Raw genomic sequence first — 16,835 nt, 5'->3', positions numbered from 1 at the left:
CTGGAAATGGGAAGGGCCAGAAATATCATTAAAGAACTAATCTGGGACAGAGAATTCCAAAATGATTGTAACCGATCTTCTAAAATCTATAAATCTCTACATAACCTCAAAGATCCCATCCCACAAATTACTTAAGTTCAGTGGATAACCCTAAACATCATTGGGGTTTTTCCACTTTTAATGTTCTCCCTTCAGTACTACTTGAGGGCAGATATCATGACATCCCAATTGAACAAAGATTTTGCCCATGCAGCTCTAATGAGATTGAATCCATTGGGCCCGTTCTTCTATACTGCCCATACTTATACTTACTATACTTACCATTATTAAGGAAATTACCTGGCTGCTCAGAGGAAACGTAAGTTGCTAAAGATCTGGATATCATTAGGCCTGTTGCGAAATTATGTTTTATGGCAACGAGGACAAGACAGGCTGTGGTGACAGTCATGACTGGTGAATGAGTACTGATTTTAATCTATGGAATACCGATTTTAGTTGAAGGAGTGTTATTTTTAATGTAAATAAGCTTATAGGGATTTTTCTTATCATCTTTCTTTGTGTGGATATTGGTTTAGCCATGTGGCTTGTAAGTGTAGACCAGTAAATAACATCCAAACTTTTTTGAGCTGGAACAGTTTCCACAAAGTAATATAGATAAACTTATATACACATATAGAAAACTAATCTTGTGAAACTAATCAGAGCCCTGATGTAAAATAAGTGTAGTTGTCAGAATAACCATTCTGTGGACCAGACACTAGCAGAAGGCTGATTTCTGGGGATTGATGTCAGGCCTCACCAATCCAAAGGCTGCAAACTGCTTGCCAATCTCAGTGGGTGACATTTCACCACCCTGTTTCCTTCTATGCCTAAATGCAACAATCCTTGGTGGCTTGCTAAGCTAGATCCCTAGAAGTCAAAGAGTGGTAACCATACTTAACCATAGGCAGTCAGTCATCTCTGCACATCTGCAGTGGTCGTGTGGCATGGATGCTAAGAGACTCTCTTCACAAACAGGTTCAGCCAGCCTATTCCATGCTGGCATGCCTTAAGGGGGGTTGGACTGGATGGCCCTTGTGGTCTCTTCCAACTCTATGATTCTATGAGAGCTGATAGTTTAGAACCAACTCCGTCGTGTTCTTGAGCTACATTGCTTTGCTGTGTTTGCTGCTGATGGTTTTTAAAAAATGTTATATTGTATTATTTTATTGTCAATTTTGTTTTTAATTTGCAAACCTTGAAAATTGTTGATCAATAACAGTGTAGAAATATTTTTAAATAAAGTTGATTCCTACATAAGTCCAGACCTACTGTGTTAGCTACCAGGACAGCATACGTCAGACTCGAACAATTTGTGACCCACCAATTAGAATGCAACCAAGCATGGCGGCCTATCAGGGGATCAATAAAACTTACTTTTTTGCTGTCTGTCTGGGACTGCAAAAAGGATGTGGGGTTGAAATAGGAATTTGGGGGGGTCTTGAAGACCCAGAGAAGTAAGGGTTCTGACCCAGGAGGAGTCCAAGAACCTCAGCAAGAGGTACAAATTAGGAGCTCTTACTGACAGCGAAATGACAGAGACCACACCAGGACTTCCTAAAAAGCAAGGCGATTTATTCTAAGACAAAATAAAAAGCTGTTGCAACAGCGGTTCCTCTCTCACGTAGCAAGACGGAGCGAGAAGAACCCCGAACAAAGGGAACTTCCAACTTTATATAATATTCCTTCCCAATGTTACTCAATTACAAGAAAAAGGCGGGAGACAGTTGGGTGGAGGGCAATCAGGTAAATACAAAGGTTTGATAGGTTTTTCGATGTGGGGACCTTAGCAGGACAATTGGGGTGATGGTCCTGATAATGATTTTGCATACATTTTATTTGTTCACAGGATGACACCTGTGTTGAATGAACTTGTTTTTCTTCACTGAGTTGTGTATTGGTGTCATTATTATTAGCCAAGCTAGATGGCCGTTGTGGTAAATGGGAAAGGAGGCAAGTTACATTTTAGCAATACAGACAGATACAAGTTTATAAGGACGTGAGTGAAACACTTAAAAGTCTTGACATTTCCAGTATAGGATATATAAAAAATAATACATTCACAGCTATCGCTTTCTTTTTATACATTCAAAGAAACCCCTGTCCCCTTAATACAATCAAACAGATAAATTCATACAAGAATATAGTTTTATTCAGACAGAATTAAAGGAGGATTTTAGATTCAGCAAGTCTCCTTCCTGGGAGGAAAAACTCTTTGGGGCAGAGATAAAGAAGGGAGATTGGTGCAAAATGCGCAATTACTGTTGTTGCCAGACCTTCCTGAGTTAAGGCAGTAAAAGAGCTTGGGCGATAGCTATGCAAAGGAGGCGAGGGCATATTCCGGGGATGGTCTGGGGTCAAGTGGGGATTATTCCTCCTGTTGAGCAAGGGATAGCCTTTCCTTGACCTTTGTTTCTGGCAGGGAAAATGGCTCCTGTCAGGTCAAGGCATCGTTCCCCTCTCTGTACATCTGTGGACCTATGAGTGCAGTGCATGGCGTTCAATTTTCTACAACAGGGTTAATGTCAGGTACCTGGCATATCATTGCTTAAGATTCACATTAGACCACCAGGCCAGGATCCATTGGGATAGAGGATTTCCCAGAGGTGGCACTGCCGTGAAGTCAGAGCAGGCAGTTATCTTGGACAGCACATTTTGGATGTTATTGAGAGCAAGAGACTGGGGTTGGGAGGAACAATGACACAGCTGTGATCCAGGTCGCAGATGATGATCTTCTGCACAAGCCTCTGCATTAATCTCAACCTGGGAAAGAGCACAATATTATTCTTGTGCAGCTCTGTTCTTTTCTGGTCAGCTTGCAGAAAAGAGCTTCACTGCAGAGCCCCCATGTTCTTTTGTGGAAGGGGACAATCTGGTTTGTAGACCATGAAGTGTCTCTGGGCTCTTTGACTAGATAGATCCATAAGATGCCTGCAAGACAGCTTGCTCACCATTAATCCTCTTTTCCAAGTAATGCACAGAAAAAGAGTGTTGGGCACATTCTAGGGCATGGCTGGAGAACCTTTTTAAGAGTGAGGGTCATAGTCCCCCATGGGGAAATTTCAGGGGCTGCATGCATGGGGCCAGAAGCAAAAGTGGTTGAAACAATAGGTGTGACTTTTAGCTTTGTACAGTCATGGAAAGGTCAGAGCAAGCAAGCAAGTGGAGTTAATCACAGTTTAAATACCCATTCATGCCAAAAAGAAGCACTCAAGGGCATGGGTGTAGCCAGGATCTATTTTAGGGGAACAGGCTTTATGTTTGGGGACAGAACTGAGTTATCTGTGACACAGTTAAGTATTTTTAATTATTTACTTGGTTTAGGGGGGCTACGCCCATGCTCAAGGGTGAATTCAGTGTTGGGGAGCAAGGTCTGCTCATGCAATGGGACTCCCCCCAATGCGCCACTCTTCTTGAGGTTTCCCAGCCCTTCAGAACAAATTTGGGAGGTGGGAGAGGAAAGTCCCCCACAACAACTTAGTTGAATCCTGCTCTAGGAGAGTGCATAGCAGGGTCAGTGATGGAGGTGGCCCTGGGAGAGGCTGTGGTATTGGGAGAGTCTCATGGGTCAAATAGAGATGTGTGGAGGGTTGCATGTGGTCTCTGGGCAACAGCCCCTAGGCTGTTTTGCCAGAAGCAAAAAGGTGTTCTCAGAATCCTTTACTGTGTGCTGGAATTCTGGAGTAGGATTCCAGGGTTCCTGAACAGTGAAAAGTTTGAAATCATTGCTGTAGAGCATGACATCATTCTGCATTTGCCAAAGTTAAGAGGCATTCCCCCTTCTTTCTTACACACAGAAGAGGATGCCACATCTAAGATACTGTAACATATTCCTGCATCTTCTAAGAACAAAGTATGCTTCTTGCATCTTCTCGGTGTTCAAGAGGTCTAAATAACCTGTGACCCAGCGTACCAGAGACTCATATAAACTTGTTGTTTGCCTGCTGGGACTGCAGAAGCAGGGAGTTGATAAGAACCTCCCAAGTCACTGTTTGTGGCTGATGGGCTGTGCTCATTTTGGTGGCTTATGAGTTTTAGAATTGAGTAAGTGTGCTTTTTATTAAATCAGGCGTGGCTTCTTAAACAGGGTGTATATGTGTGTGCTTTACCACCCAAGGCTTTGTTAATTAAAAATGAAGATGCAATGTTAAAACAGGAGCAATTTCACCAGACAAACAGAATATGTGTGTAAGCTCTGCATTGTAAAACAAACAAAAAACCCAACTAAAGTCTTTTTTAAAGCAATAGAAGGATTAAAAAAGTAGTACCAGTAGTACTCAAAGTACTATTTTTTAATTTTAAAAAAGTACTCAAAACATTTGTACTTGTTTTCTCATTGTGGCTAGATACACATACTGTGTGTGTGTGTGTTATATACACACACTCTGCAGGTGGCTTTATCAAAATCACCATGTGATGGGAGATAAGAATTGAGCTAGGCACTCTTGGTGTGCTCACCCTTTCCTGGCGTTGCCTACCATTTGTATATTAGAGGTAACATTAGCTCTTCGCCATTCACGTGTAGAGCTTCACGCTCATGGATCTGCTTTGTGCCATCCAGAAATGGCACACTCAAGGCAGCCTGTGCTGCATGGAATAGACATGTGCAGACGCCTATGGAAACTTCAGCTCCTTCATCCAAATAGCAGGCAAGGCAGCACACAGTGCAGCACATTTGAGCATTTGAGCATTTATATTGTGAGCTGGATGAACATCCCCAGAACTAGAGTTAGCAATCCATCTTGATTATTGCAACGCAACACAGGTAACAATACTATTTTAAAAATTTATTAGAATGTGATTGTACAAATGTCATTATGGGCACCTAGTGGGTAGTGCCTATGATTAAGTTCCTACAGAAGGTCAGTGTCAGGAGAATTCAGAATGGGAACTGACCCATCCCGTAAAAGTAGTAGAGGAGCTCTAGCTTTGATTGGATCTATGATGCTGCAGGTGTTTAACCCTTTCCCCTCATGTTGCTTCCCGGATCTAAATCACCCTGAAGCTGCTGTTAGCCCCACTAGGAAAACAATATAGGCCTGATGCCCCAGCAGAGATAATAGCAGCTTCATGGTGCCTGTTTTCTGTCAATCAGGGAAATTATATGACTGTGGCTGGCAGGTAAAGGTTCATCCATTTCACCACCAGTACTTCTACAGTGGCCCTTCTCAAACCTAGCATGGCTTCTCTTCTGTTTGTTGAATCTCTCTTCCTTTTTTCTTCAGCGTGGAAGGAGACCCGTCTGGAAGTGAGGCAGGCACTATTATAGTGGACAGCCTGGGCAGTCAACCTCCCTATCGTTGTGCCCCTGAGGTGACCAAGATTGAGCACTACAATTTGGCACCCTCTTCATCGTCCTCCTCTGTCTGTCACACTCCATCACCAGGCATACCGTGGGCTCAGCGGGCTCGGCTGCAGCCAGCCAGTGTGGCGCTGAGAAAGCAGGAAGAGGAAGAGAGCAAGCGTTCCAAGGCACTGTCAGACAGCTATGAGCTCTCGACAGACCTCCAGGACAAAAAGGTAACCAGTGTCTTCAGCTTGCACATTTTATAAAGCCAGGAGCCCCATATATAGCAAGAAGCCCAAGGCAATCTAATGTGTGCCACTTGTCTCCATGATTAGGGCCAGATGATTTCAGAAATGAGAGCCAGAGGCCTACTGAGGCCAACGAGACCAGCTTCAACTCTCATTCTCACTTGGCACAGTGCAGTCAGGAACGTTGAGGCCATTGCAAGCCTTTGCTCTTCTCCTAGGCCTCCAGGGGTTGCTGGGATATATCACCCATTTTCCCTGGCCATTGGCATGCTGGCTGGGGCCAGTGGGATTTGGAGTCCAACAATATCTGTAGGGCCACAGGTTCCCCACCCCTAGAAGTGATGGTCCAGTGGTCTGATTCAGCAGGAGGCTGATTCATATGTTCTAGGGGGTGAAAGTGAAAGCGCTGTCCTTTGCTGTGGCATCTTGCCCGTGGTCCTCTAGAATCCTGCCCCCTCTTTTGCTAACGAGATCTCTCTTTTCCATAGAACTCATTGTTTAATCCAAATGATTTTCCCCACTCCCTTGCCTAAATCCCTGCCCTCACCACCACTACTGTTCCTCTGTTGCCTACTGCAGGTGGAGATGCTGGAGCGGAAGTATGGGGGCTATTTCCTGAGCCGACGAGCAGCTCGCACCATCCAAACAGCCTTTCGCCAGTATCGCATGAACAAGAAGTTTGAGCGTCTGCGAAGCTCGGCATCTGAGAGCCGCATGTCACGGCGCATTATCCTCTCCAACATGCGAATGCAGTACTCCTTTGAGGAGTATGACAAGGCCCAGAATGCCCCTTACTTTGAAGGCAAGCCAGCCTCACTGGATGAGGGGACCATGGTCGGTGCTCGACCTCATCTGCTGGACCATGGCCTACCCTATGGTGGCTCCTGTCGGGCTGGCTTGGATGGCAGCTCCCTGCATTCCTCTTCTGGAGGCTTTTGCAATGACATCACTGAGCTAGAGGACTCCTTCTCCAAGCAGGTAGGCCATGTCAAACTGTACGCCACCCTTGCCTTTTCCTTTGCCCAGCTAAGACCTTTCAACAACCCCTTTGGCTGTTCTCTTGGTTCCTTTGCTTTGTAATGACCTCAAGCCCCCCCCCCCGGACTTTCTTCAGCCCTTCGCAAATCCCTTCTGTTGCCCTACCACCATTGTGAATTCAGCTTACCGGGATCCAAAAATAACAAGTTTTAAACAATGCTGATGTCTTTCATTTACGTGAAAGGTGATTCTAACTAAACATCAGGAAGAACTTTCTGTTTGACAGTGAGACAGACTCCCTTGGAAGCTGGTAGGTTCTCCTTCACTGGAGGGTTTTATGCAGAGGTTGTCTGTCATTGATGCTTTAGTTCAGTTTCCTGCATTGCAGGAGGTTGGACTAGATGGCCCTTGGGGTCCCGTCCAACTCTACAATTCCAAACGCACTGAGTGCTAGCACCGGGGGGGGGGGGTTAACCTGTTGTTTTTTTAATCAGGGCATAACCAAAGCTCTTCTCAGATTTCATTGAAAGGAAAAAGAGAGCCTCTAGCTCTTATATGTAGAGAGATACAAGGAAAGACATGCAGGTGGTATAGTAAGCCACTAATGTGTGGTGGCCTGATCTAAGGTTGATCACAAAGAAATGGGTCCTCAAATGCATGTTGGGGGTAAAAGGATTCTGGGCCTGAAAGCACTTGCTTTGTAAGGAGTGAATCTGCTCTGAACTTCTTGGGTTCTCTCAGATTGTAACTCTGAAAGCAAGCTTTGGTTGCTTGCTTGTTTTGGTTAATTTTATTAGAAAGTCTTGATTCCTGCTTTTGACTCCAAAAAGATATCCTAAGAAAAAAAACTCAATACAAAAGCGGTAGAGAATGCAACTAATATTTAAACGCTTACATTTTCTGTGCTGGTGTTTTCTTTCTGCTGTAATACTGTTGCTTTCCAATGTTTTCTGCAATATCCTTCATTTTTTTAAAGATCTGATTTGTGGTGTGGGGTTGGTATTGGAGGATGATTGCACCATTTGCCTGTTCACTATGGAACAGCACTATTTAGTAAGGATGCTCAGGTCTATTTGCCTTCAATTAAAACTCTCCTCCCTGCACTTTTTGCATCTCAGTACAGCTGGGGGAATTAGTGAAGAATTTCCTCTTAGTTAGTTAGCTTCTATTCCCTGCAGAATGGGAGGGACTTTAGTTCTTGGTTTCCTTTCATATTATTTTTCTTTTATACATTATAGTAGGTTCATGGCCAAAGCCATTATTCAGCATTGCTGGATAATATGATGCTGTACTAAACACTTCTGTAGAACTCACATTTTAATTTCTTTTCCTTCCCATGGCAAAAAGCAGTCCCTCAGCAGTGCTCCAAGGTTCTAGCGTGGTAGAGCCCCAAACTGCAGCCTGCATATGAAATTGTGTTTCCTTTGTTGTCTTTAACTGATTTTGATAAATGGATAAACTTCTATTTTTCTACAATACTACAAGTCCTGTGCTATGATAGAATACTGCATTTGGCCTCCTGCAATTGTAGCATGCTTTGTAAAAGATTATTCAGAGTGTGATTTTGATTTTCAAAGGTAAATTTCCTTGATGCAGCACTTTTTGGTTCCATTCCCCCCCATTTTCTTCTTACAAAGCCCTGAGTATAATCCCTCCTGGCTAACTTCCTTCTGTGCCTTCCAACAGGTGAAGTCTTTGGCAGAGTCGATTGATGAAGCCTTGAACTGCCACCCACTGGGACAGGAGGGAGGGGCTGGCGGACCTTCCTTGGAAAAGAGCGAGTCCAAGGAGCAGCAGGGTGACAGTGCGGCCACTTCCTTCAGTGATGTAACGCTGTACCTGGATGAAGGAGCTCCCACCTCACCCATCTCTCTGGAGCGCCCACCCAGCACTGAGCCACCTGAGCCCACCACAGTGCCAATCCCACCACCCCCACGGCCAGAGTACTGGGGTGGGCCGCAGCGAGAGGACAGCCGCGAGAACGGTGGCAGCCGGCGCAGCACGCCTTGTATGGAATGCAGGGACTACCGACTGCGCGGGGCCCACCTCCCGTTGCTCACCATCGAGCCTCCCAGCGACAGCTCAGTGGATCTAAGCGACCGCTCCGATCGAGGTTCTCTCAATAGGGGCCTCATATTTGAGCAAGACGGTTGCAGTCCCCACGGCACCCTCAAGCACCCTGGCGGACCCACCCGTTCCCCACACCCACACCGGCATTATCACCCTGAACAAAACCAGCCACCCCCACCTCTGCCTATACCGCCCCCTCAAGTCCCTGGGCGCCTGCCCCCACCTCCACCGCCGGACAACTCTGATGGGGACAACGACAGCCTCAACAGCACCACCAACTCCAACGAGACCATCAACTGCAGCTCAGGCTCCTCCTCCCGCGACAGCCTGCGCGACCCTCCCCCGCCTGCCCCAGCCGCCTCCTCGGCTCCCGGGGGCCCCTGCAAACAGACCTACCAGCGGGAGACACGGCACAGCTGGGACTCTCCGGCCTTCAACAACGATGTTGTGCAGCGTCGCCAATACCGCATCGGCCTCAATCTCTTCAACAAGTATGAGATGCTTGGGCAGAGTCATGGGGAGGTGCCCATGGAAGTTTCAGTAGTAGAAGGATAGCCATTTGGGAGGGAAGCGTTGGGCTTGTTTTAGAGAAGGCTCTGTTGGGCCTATTTCCCCCTGCTCTACAGCTCTCTCTCCCACACTCTTTCCACACAACTCTCTCCTCAGCTAGAGTTGAAGCTCTGAGGCCAGCTGGAGGACATGAGGGAAAGCGGTGGCGGTACTACCCCGCACGCCAGCTGTTAGGTGGGCAAGCGGAGCAGCCTAAACAAAATCCTGCTGTGCCTCCGGTCTCTTTGGGGCTTCCTCTGCCTTCACAGACATCCACTTCAGGCTCTGGGGAGGGTCTCCTCGTGAGCCACGAGGACTCTCCAGCTCTTTCCCGCCATTCCTGGTATTATTCTATTTATCCCCCTCCCCCCGGTGCTGCAGGTATATGCAGTCACACACGAGTAGAATGCGTGCAAGTGGAGGGACGATGCCTGTACTCAGAGTGGCCTGTGGGCAGCTTGCTAGCAGGACCTGTGGGCAACGGTGCTTTCTCCGCACTTGTGATTCCCAGCAACTGATATTCAGAGCCATCATGAGTAGTAGCCATTGATAGCCCTTTCCTTTATGAGCAACTGTTCCCCTGAGTTGACCCACACACTGAGCAAGCAGGGCACACAGTCAGACAGTATGGGAAATAACCAGATGTCTGGATATTCTGTTTCACCCTGAGGCGTGTGTGTTGTGGGGTTGTTCTAGCACATCATTTACTATGGAGCATCAACAATTTCTCAGTGCTTCCTAGTTGCCATGGTTTTTGGTCCACTCCTTCCCCTCTGGCTTCCCCTTTTTGTGTTTTGCCAAAATAATAATCGGAAGAAACTTAAGATGCAAATGTGAACAGATAGGCTCATACTAAATAACTCATATTGGTCATGTGGTTTGGGGTTTCCTGCTTGCAGAATTTGGATGTTGGAGTCGAACAGTATGCATGAACTTGACAATAATAACTTTGATGAAATTGCTGGGCAATCACAATGTACAAGCAAGAAGATGGCACAGTTCCTCTAACCGAGGATGGTTTCTCTTTGTTGTCTCCTCTCCTTCCAGGCTCAGCTAACAGGCTGAACCCAAACAATATTTGGCAGAAACAGGCAGTTGAAGGAGGAGAGAGACTGATTAGTTGCTGCTGACTTTTGGACTGCCAGGCCAGGTGTTTGAATATTGGTAGAGAGGCCCAGGCAGAAAATTTGGGGTCAGTTTAGAGACTGGGCAGTTCAGGTGCTGAATTCTGGTTGAAATTCCAGTTTTGCAAAAATGTTATAACTATGAGCCACCTCCCTGTGACACCTCATTCCTCAGGAATTTTACAGCTTTTGCTCCATTTTGTCTATTTCTGCCTAGCATTACCCTCCCTTTTTTATTGGCCATGTTTCTGTGCCTTTATTTATTCACCTTAAAGCTTTTATATACTGGTTTTCCTCACAAATTGGTTTCCATTTATTAACAAAACAATATATTTTTTTAAATACCCCATCATAATAATGCAATTTAAACAATTAAATGATGACAAGTAATGTGAAAGAATCAATGTAAACACTGCCTTCAAAGGCACAAGAAAGGCTGGAGCCACTGTTGCTTCTAAGGTTGGGAGGGAGTTCCATAACTGAGGTGCCACCATAGAGAAGGCCTTGCTGCAGGTCTCCACACTGAGCTGAACTCCATGGTGGAGCTGCAAGCAGGACCCTCCTGTTGATCTCAGGGTGCTGGGCAGAGGTGCTCCACCAAATAACAGGCTGACATGCAGAAATGTAAGCAAGGGAAACTTTCCCCACCTCTTGTCATGGAACTAAGTGATGGGGAAAACTTCCACTTGCTTAAATTTCTGCATGTCAGGCTGTTATTAAAGGCACTTGTAACCTAGCCAGTAGAAAGGGGGCAGCCTAATAGCCTGTCTGTGCCCCTTTTGGTCCTAATGCACTTCCCTCCCACCCATCCCAACTGGTTGATAACTCCCTGCAGTGCACAGTGGTCTTCTGGGCCAAGGAAGGGGACGGGGAAGGCTCGGATCTTGGCTTCCTGTTGCTCTTGGTATTTTAATAGCTACTGAGCAAGACAGCATCTGTTTCACTGGCAGGAGGCAGGCTCTTGAGGGCTGGGAGGCAGCCATCACAACACATTAACCAGCTGGAGTCATGACTCACATTGAATCCTTGGGGCAAAGTGCCAAGGCTGAGGGAGCTGCGCACCCTCTCTCCCTGGGAGACAAACCCTGCTCATTTGCAGATTGTTTGAGGCCCATTCAATATGTTTTGGTACTGGAAACAGAAAACCCAGAATGGTAACACCCCCTCCCCCACTAGTCTAGGTAGATTGCTGTCCATCAGCGTGTTCTCTGCTGGGAGCCCCATTGTAATGAGCAGGAACTTCTCGCTGACTGCACTGTCAAATCAAATCCAGTTGCCTCCTCCCACTTTGCTGCTTTTAAGCATGGCTCAGAATTTGCTTTGTTGGCATGAGTGATGAGTGCAGACCTTGCTTCATGGGACTTGCCATTGCATGTGCTCATTTCTGGAGAGATCTGCACTGTGGTCCAATATCATCCAATAGGGGCATCTGTTCTCCAGCACATCTAGAGCAACTTTTGTGCCATATCAATACCTCATAATTAACACTTCCCTCATTGCTTATGCTATTTGGGAAATACTGGTGAACCAAAATGAGGCTGAGAAAAACTTTCCTCTTTGGGACCCAGATGTTAAGTTGTATCCCAACACATTCACACACACACACACACAGCTCCCATTACCTCTTTTTGCCTCTTTTCCATATTTATTGGGGTGTGGGGAGACATGGATGATGGGGAACAGTATTGCTTACATCTTGTGACCACTGGAAGAATTCAGTACTGAAACTTGAATCTAAGCATATGACAGAAAAAGATGGTGGAGTCTTGAGGTGGGAGAGTGGACAGTGCCATTTCAGACTGCAGGAGAGGAAATTTTGATTTTTAAAAACCAATTCTCTGTTAAAACTCCCTGAAAATGGTTCTTGTTTACTTAAAGAGAAATTGTGTGTGTGTGTGTGTTTCATGAGAGAACATTAAAAAATGGTACCTCCTATATGTACCTCCTAAAGACTCTATGTAGTACAGTCTAGTCTATCGTCTCATGTGTAGACCAGGTCCCAGCCAGTTGAGAGAGTTTTTAAGACCAACTTTGACTTTGTGACTTACTTAATTCGCACGCACACACCCTGCACCAAAGTTAGCCTTAGCTTTTTCACCCTTTTGCTGCCAGAGGCAAAGTTAGTGCCCCAAATCAACTAAATTACATTCAGTCTCCTTCCTCCACTGTGGGGGATTGGTTTGAACATTTTTTTAAGGAAAGGGGAGCATTATTTGACTCCATGGTAGGAGTTAGCCATGATCTGTAGAAATGGCAGCCCAGCTGTCAGGATCAGCAGGGACTCAAACTCAGAGCCTCTTGGTCTATGCAAGGTGGAAGGAAAAGGGGCATAGTTTTCCACCAAGCCAAGTGGTGTTCATTAAGTTTATTTATGTTCAAAGCTGCATGCTCCACCATTTGAGCTAAGTGGTCCCCACAGTGATTATCCATTACCATGTCTTGGCCATGGGGCAACTTGCTGTAGGAATGTGATGTTAGCCTCTTCCAGCAATCTGGGGTGTCTGCTGCTGGAAATGTTTCTTACCTGCATTGACCCTGGGACAAAACAGCTCCTGCCTAGGAAGTGAAATGTAACCATTGTCTTCACAATGTGGTTTCCTTGATACTTGCGTATCAGCTGTTGAATTAAGCGAGAACACATTTCCTGGTATTTTCGACTAAGTTTCATTCAGTGTAGACCCATTGAAATTAAAGAAGATTTAATTTCATTTAGGTCTGTCAATTTCCATACATCTACTCTGAATAATACCTAGTTAACACCATGCATTCTGTCCTTATCCTTGGGAGCAGGGAGAGCTGACTGCACCAGCTCTGTATTTAAGGGTGCTAGTGAAGCAGAACACCACCTGAGAGTTGCTTTCCATGATTTTTTGCAATATCAGTAAGGACCCTGGACTGCATCTCTCAGGTTCTGTGGTGCTGTCTCTTGGGACAAGGAAACAGCTTGTGCCAGCCTAGTTTGCAGGTGTATTTACTGGGTCGTTTATAATAGCCATCATTTAACTTATACCAGCCTTGGGCTTGTCACATAACCAAATGGAAATGTGAAGGCTGAGTTGGAATCAAATGGAGAAAAGAGCCGTTAAGTTGTCTGCAAAGGCCTTTGACTAAAAGCAGTAAATAGAAGACACATTAGGTAATTTAGTCCTCTTCCCTCACCTGTTTCCGTCCTCACCCCACTCCAGATAAGTGAATATAGAAACCATACCAGGCCAGGTCCTTTCTGCAGTCCTGTCCTTTGCCTGGAACATGTGGGTTTAGGTCCCCTTGCAAAGCTACCTCACCCCCTGAGATCATCTTCTGAGGCCCTCCTTCATGTGCCTCCTCCTCGAGAGGTCCAGAGCACCGGTGGCAACAGGAGAACATGCCTTCTCTGCAGTGGTTCCCTGTTTCTGTGGAATGCTTTCCCCAGGGATGTTTGCCTGACACTTTCATTATACACCTTTAGGCACCAGGCAAAAATGTTCCTTTTTAACCAGGCCTCTGGTTGAGCTGTTTGACATCCTATAGCCTTTTAAAATGTGGCTCTTTTCTTGGGGGAGGGGTGTTATTGGGTTGTTGTTGTTATTCTGATTATATATGTTGCGATCTTTTCTGTGAACTGCCCTGAGACCTCCGGGTATAGGGGGGTATATAAACTATTATTATTATTATTATTATTATTATTATTATTATTATTATTATATTTTGAAATAGGTGTTCTGCCCTGCATAGCTGAGCTGGGGGAAGTGGGTTCCAGGTGAAAAGGGTTTCAGGTGTGCATAAAGGCTCCTTCTCATCCCACCGGCAGGAAACCAGAGAAGGGAATCCAGTATTTGATTGAGAGAGGCTTCCTGTCAGACACACCGGTTGGCGTGGCACGCTTTATCCTGGAGCGGAAAGGGCTGAGCCGGCAGATGATTGGTGAATTTCTTGGTAACCGGCAAAAGCAGTTCAACCGGGACGTACTGGAGTAAGGAGTTCTGCTTGATTCCTTCCCCCTCCCCTTCACCATGGTTTTAACTTTTATAGCTCATCCTGTTCCCCAAGGCTCACAATGAAGGGAGAGATTTGCCAATTGTATTATTGAGCTAAATCTGATCATATAGTTGCATTGTATAATTCTGATTGTATGGCTTAGCCCGCCGCCCCCCCACATATCCCTGGGATGTCTTGCTTAAAATGCTTTTTCTTTGCCACTCTCTGTGTAATGTAAGCAAAAGGAACAGGATGCCCAGCTTGCTATCAAGGCCGGATGGCTGGCCTTGTCTGCTGCTATCAGTCTGACGCACAGAGACCATAGCTGCCAAGTTTTCACTTTTCTCGCGAGGAAGCCTATTCAGCATAAGGGAAAATCCCTGTAAAAAAGGGATAACTTGGCAGCTATGACAGAGACACAGGCAAGATAGTCTTGTCTAGCATGTGTTTATGCACAGGACCAGACACAGATCTTCCTTATATGTACCTGTGACCCCCTTTGTGTTTATGGGAAGGACAGGATACGGATTTTCCTAATATGGATTTGTAACCTGTGACCCCCTTGCGTGCGCACATTTACAGAGGAGGGGGAAAGGAGCCCAAGAAGTGTACAGTATAAGAAGCTTTGCAAATTTGTGTTTCTTTACTCTTGTCGTGGAGCTGACCACCAAGAGTCTCTTAAATTTAAGAATTAAATTCTTTCTCTGGATTCAACCCCCGGTGTCATTATTGGCTGTCTCTGTCCCTGCCTGGGCGCAACTTAAAGGACCCTTAGTAGCTAATAAGGCTACAACAGTACTTGCTTTAAAACAGAGAGAAGTGGTAGAAACGCCATAAGCTCCCTTACACAAAGTCATAAGCCATCTAACTAGCAACGGTGCTCCAGGGTTTGGGGCAGGAATCCCCTAGATGCTGGGGATCGACACATGTCAGGCCAACATACCATTCCCTTACCCCCCTTGCTGCTTTGCTGTGTGTCACTCTCCTGTCTTCTCTTGCCTTACAGTTGCGTGGTAGACGAGATGGACTTCTCCAACATGGACTTGGATGATGCTTTGCGAAAGTTCCAGTCTCACATTCGGGTGCAAGGCGAGGCACAGAAAGTGGAGCGCCTCGTTGAGGCCTTCAGGTAAGTTGGAGGTGCTGCCATCTTCCCAAGGTTTCCTTCTTAGTTTAGAGCAGTACAACTCCCTATCATCCAACATCCCCATCACCATGTTGGCTACTGGGAGTCCAACACCACCTGGTGAGCACCAGGTTGAAGAAGCCTGGTCTGGGCAATGAGGAGCATGTGGTTCTGCCCCAGAATATTCTTGGTTAATCACTGCAGTAAGAGTGAGGTTGTATTGTGACGCTACAACATATAGTGCCTCAATTATCCTGGACCAAGGGGCATGTAAATAATTTTTTTACTGTTAGCAACTATTCCTGTATATATTTAGATGGAACCTGAATTTGTTTTTATTGAAATAAACTATGAGTAAGAGGAAAAACGCTGGAGTTTGAAGGAAGGCTAAATAAACCATTCAACACTTAAATGGGCAGGTTTATGTGCTGACTCTGGTGTATAAATTTTGACTTATGAGGAGCTGGAGTAAGTTTCTAGCTTAATTAGATCCCTTTCTACAGTGTTTAAAAGCTACTGTTTTGATTGATCATATATGCACATACATCTCCTTTTGCATGTATCCCGCCCACTCCATCCATCTGCTGTAAGAAAGAGCGGGCAGGGAATATGTGTGTGGCTGTATGTGCGTATATGAGCCTGACGAAGCAGTACGTAGTGGGCAGGCACAAGCAAAAGATGCACTCTTTCACCCCATTGTCTGTTAAGACTGCAGAGCATTGGCCAAAGTTGGGTAGGCTTTAAATCTGACTGAGTAGTATTTAAGGACTTGTGCCCACCCACTGTAAAGAAGTAAAATGATAATAAAGCTTATGGTATGGTTGTTAGTCCTGGTGCCAGGACTCTGTTGTTTTTGCTACTACACAGCTGTCCCTTTAAAAATGATTACAGAATAACCATGAAAGAATTTTAGATCGAGAGCTGGCTGTCTCGCTTACAAAGTTGAGAATACACACTTTGCAAAATACATCACAGGACTAGTGTAGAAATAACACTAGCCTCTTGCAGACCAGGAGCAGTTTTGAGAATATGTACTGCCTTCCTTTTCCGGTTCACATTCCGCATTCCAGATTCTTCCCTCCCTTGATTGCCTTGCCTTAACCATGGTTTGATGCTATGCCTTCACAAATGTAAACTGTTAATTTAACAGTTCTAACTTAACTAGAGTTTGAAACCAGGGTTTGAAGCAACTTTGAAATCCCTGGTTAGCATTAACCAAGATTTTAAATATTACAAACATTATGCTAAATGTACAAAATGTAGTGCACTCTTACTACGTGTCTGTTTGGAAGTAGGTCCTATTGACTTCAGTGGGGCTAACTCCTGGGTAAGTGTGTAAGGATTGCAGCCTAAGTCATGGTTAAGTCAAACAAGGTGAGGGAGGGAGGGAGGGAGGGAGGGAGGGAGGGAGGGAGGGAGGGAGGGGAATATGTGGCAGAGTGGGGAGGAAGGAGAAG

General features: G+C 45.6%; 1 protein-coding gene across 4 annotated transcripts in view; it reads left to right on the top strand.

The window, feature by feature from the left end:
- The window catches only part of IQSEC2 (IQ motif and Sec7 domain ArfGEF 2), a 175,772-nt gene that overhangs the window by 133,482 nt on the left and 25,455 nt on the right, over nt 1-16,835 (top strand). For 3 of the 4 annotated variants that reach the window (XM_060269213.2, XM_060269215.2, XM_060269214.2), the window contains 5 exons: nt 5,265-5,559; nt 6,154-6,552; nt 8,239-9,113; nt 14,086-14,247; nt 15,259-15,381. In XM_060269213.2, the coding sequence (XP_060125196.1) occupies nt 5,265-5,559; nt 6,154-6,552; nt 8,239-9,113; nt 14,086-14,247; nt 15,259-15,381 (1,854 nt within the window). The remainder of the gene's footprint in view (nt 1-5,264; nt 5,560-6,153; nt 6,553-8,238; nt 9,114-14,085; nt 14,248-15,258; nt 15,382-16,835) is intronic. The other variant, XM_088658800.1, reaches the window with a different exon arrangement.

This window comes from Zootoca vivipara, chromosome 15 (genome assembly GCF_965207765.1).
Source record: "Zootoca vivipara chromosome 15, rZooViv2.hap1.1, whole genome shotgun sequence".
Lineage (NCBI taxonomy): Eukaryota > Metazoa > Chordata > Lepidosauria > Squamata > Lacertidae > Zootoca > Zootoca vivipara.
Note: the sequence above shows the minus strand (reverse complement) of the source record. Positions and strands in the feature narration are given on the sequence as shown.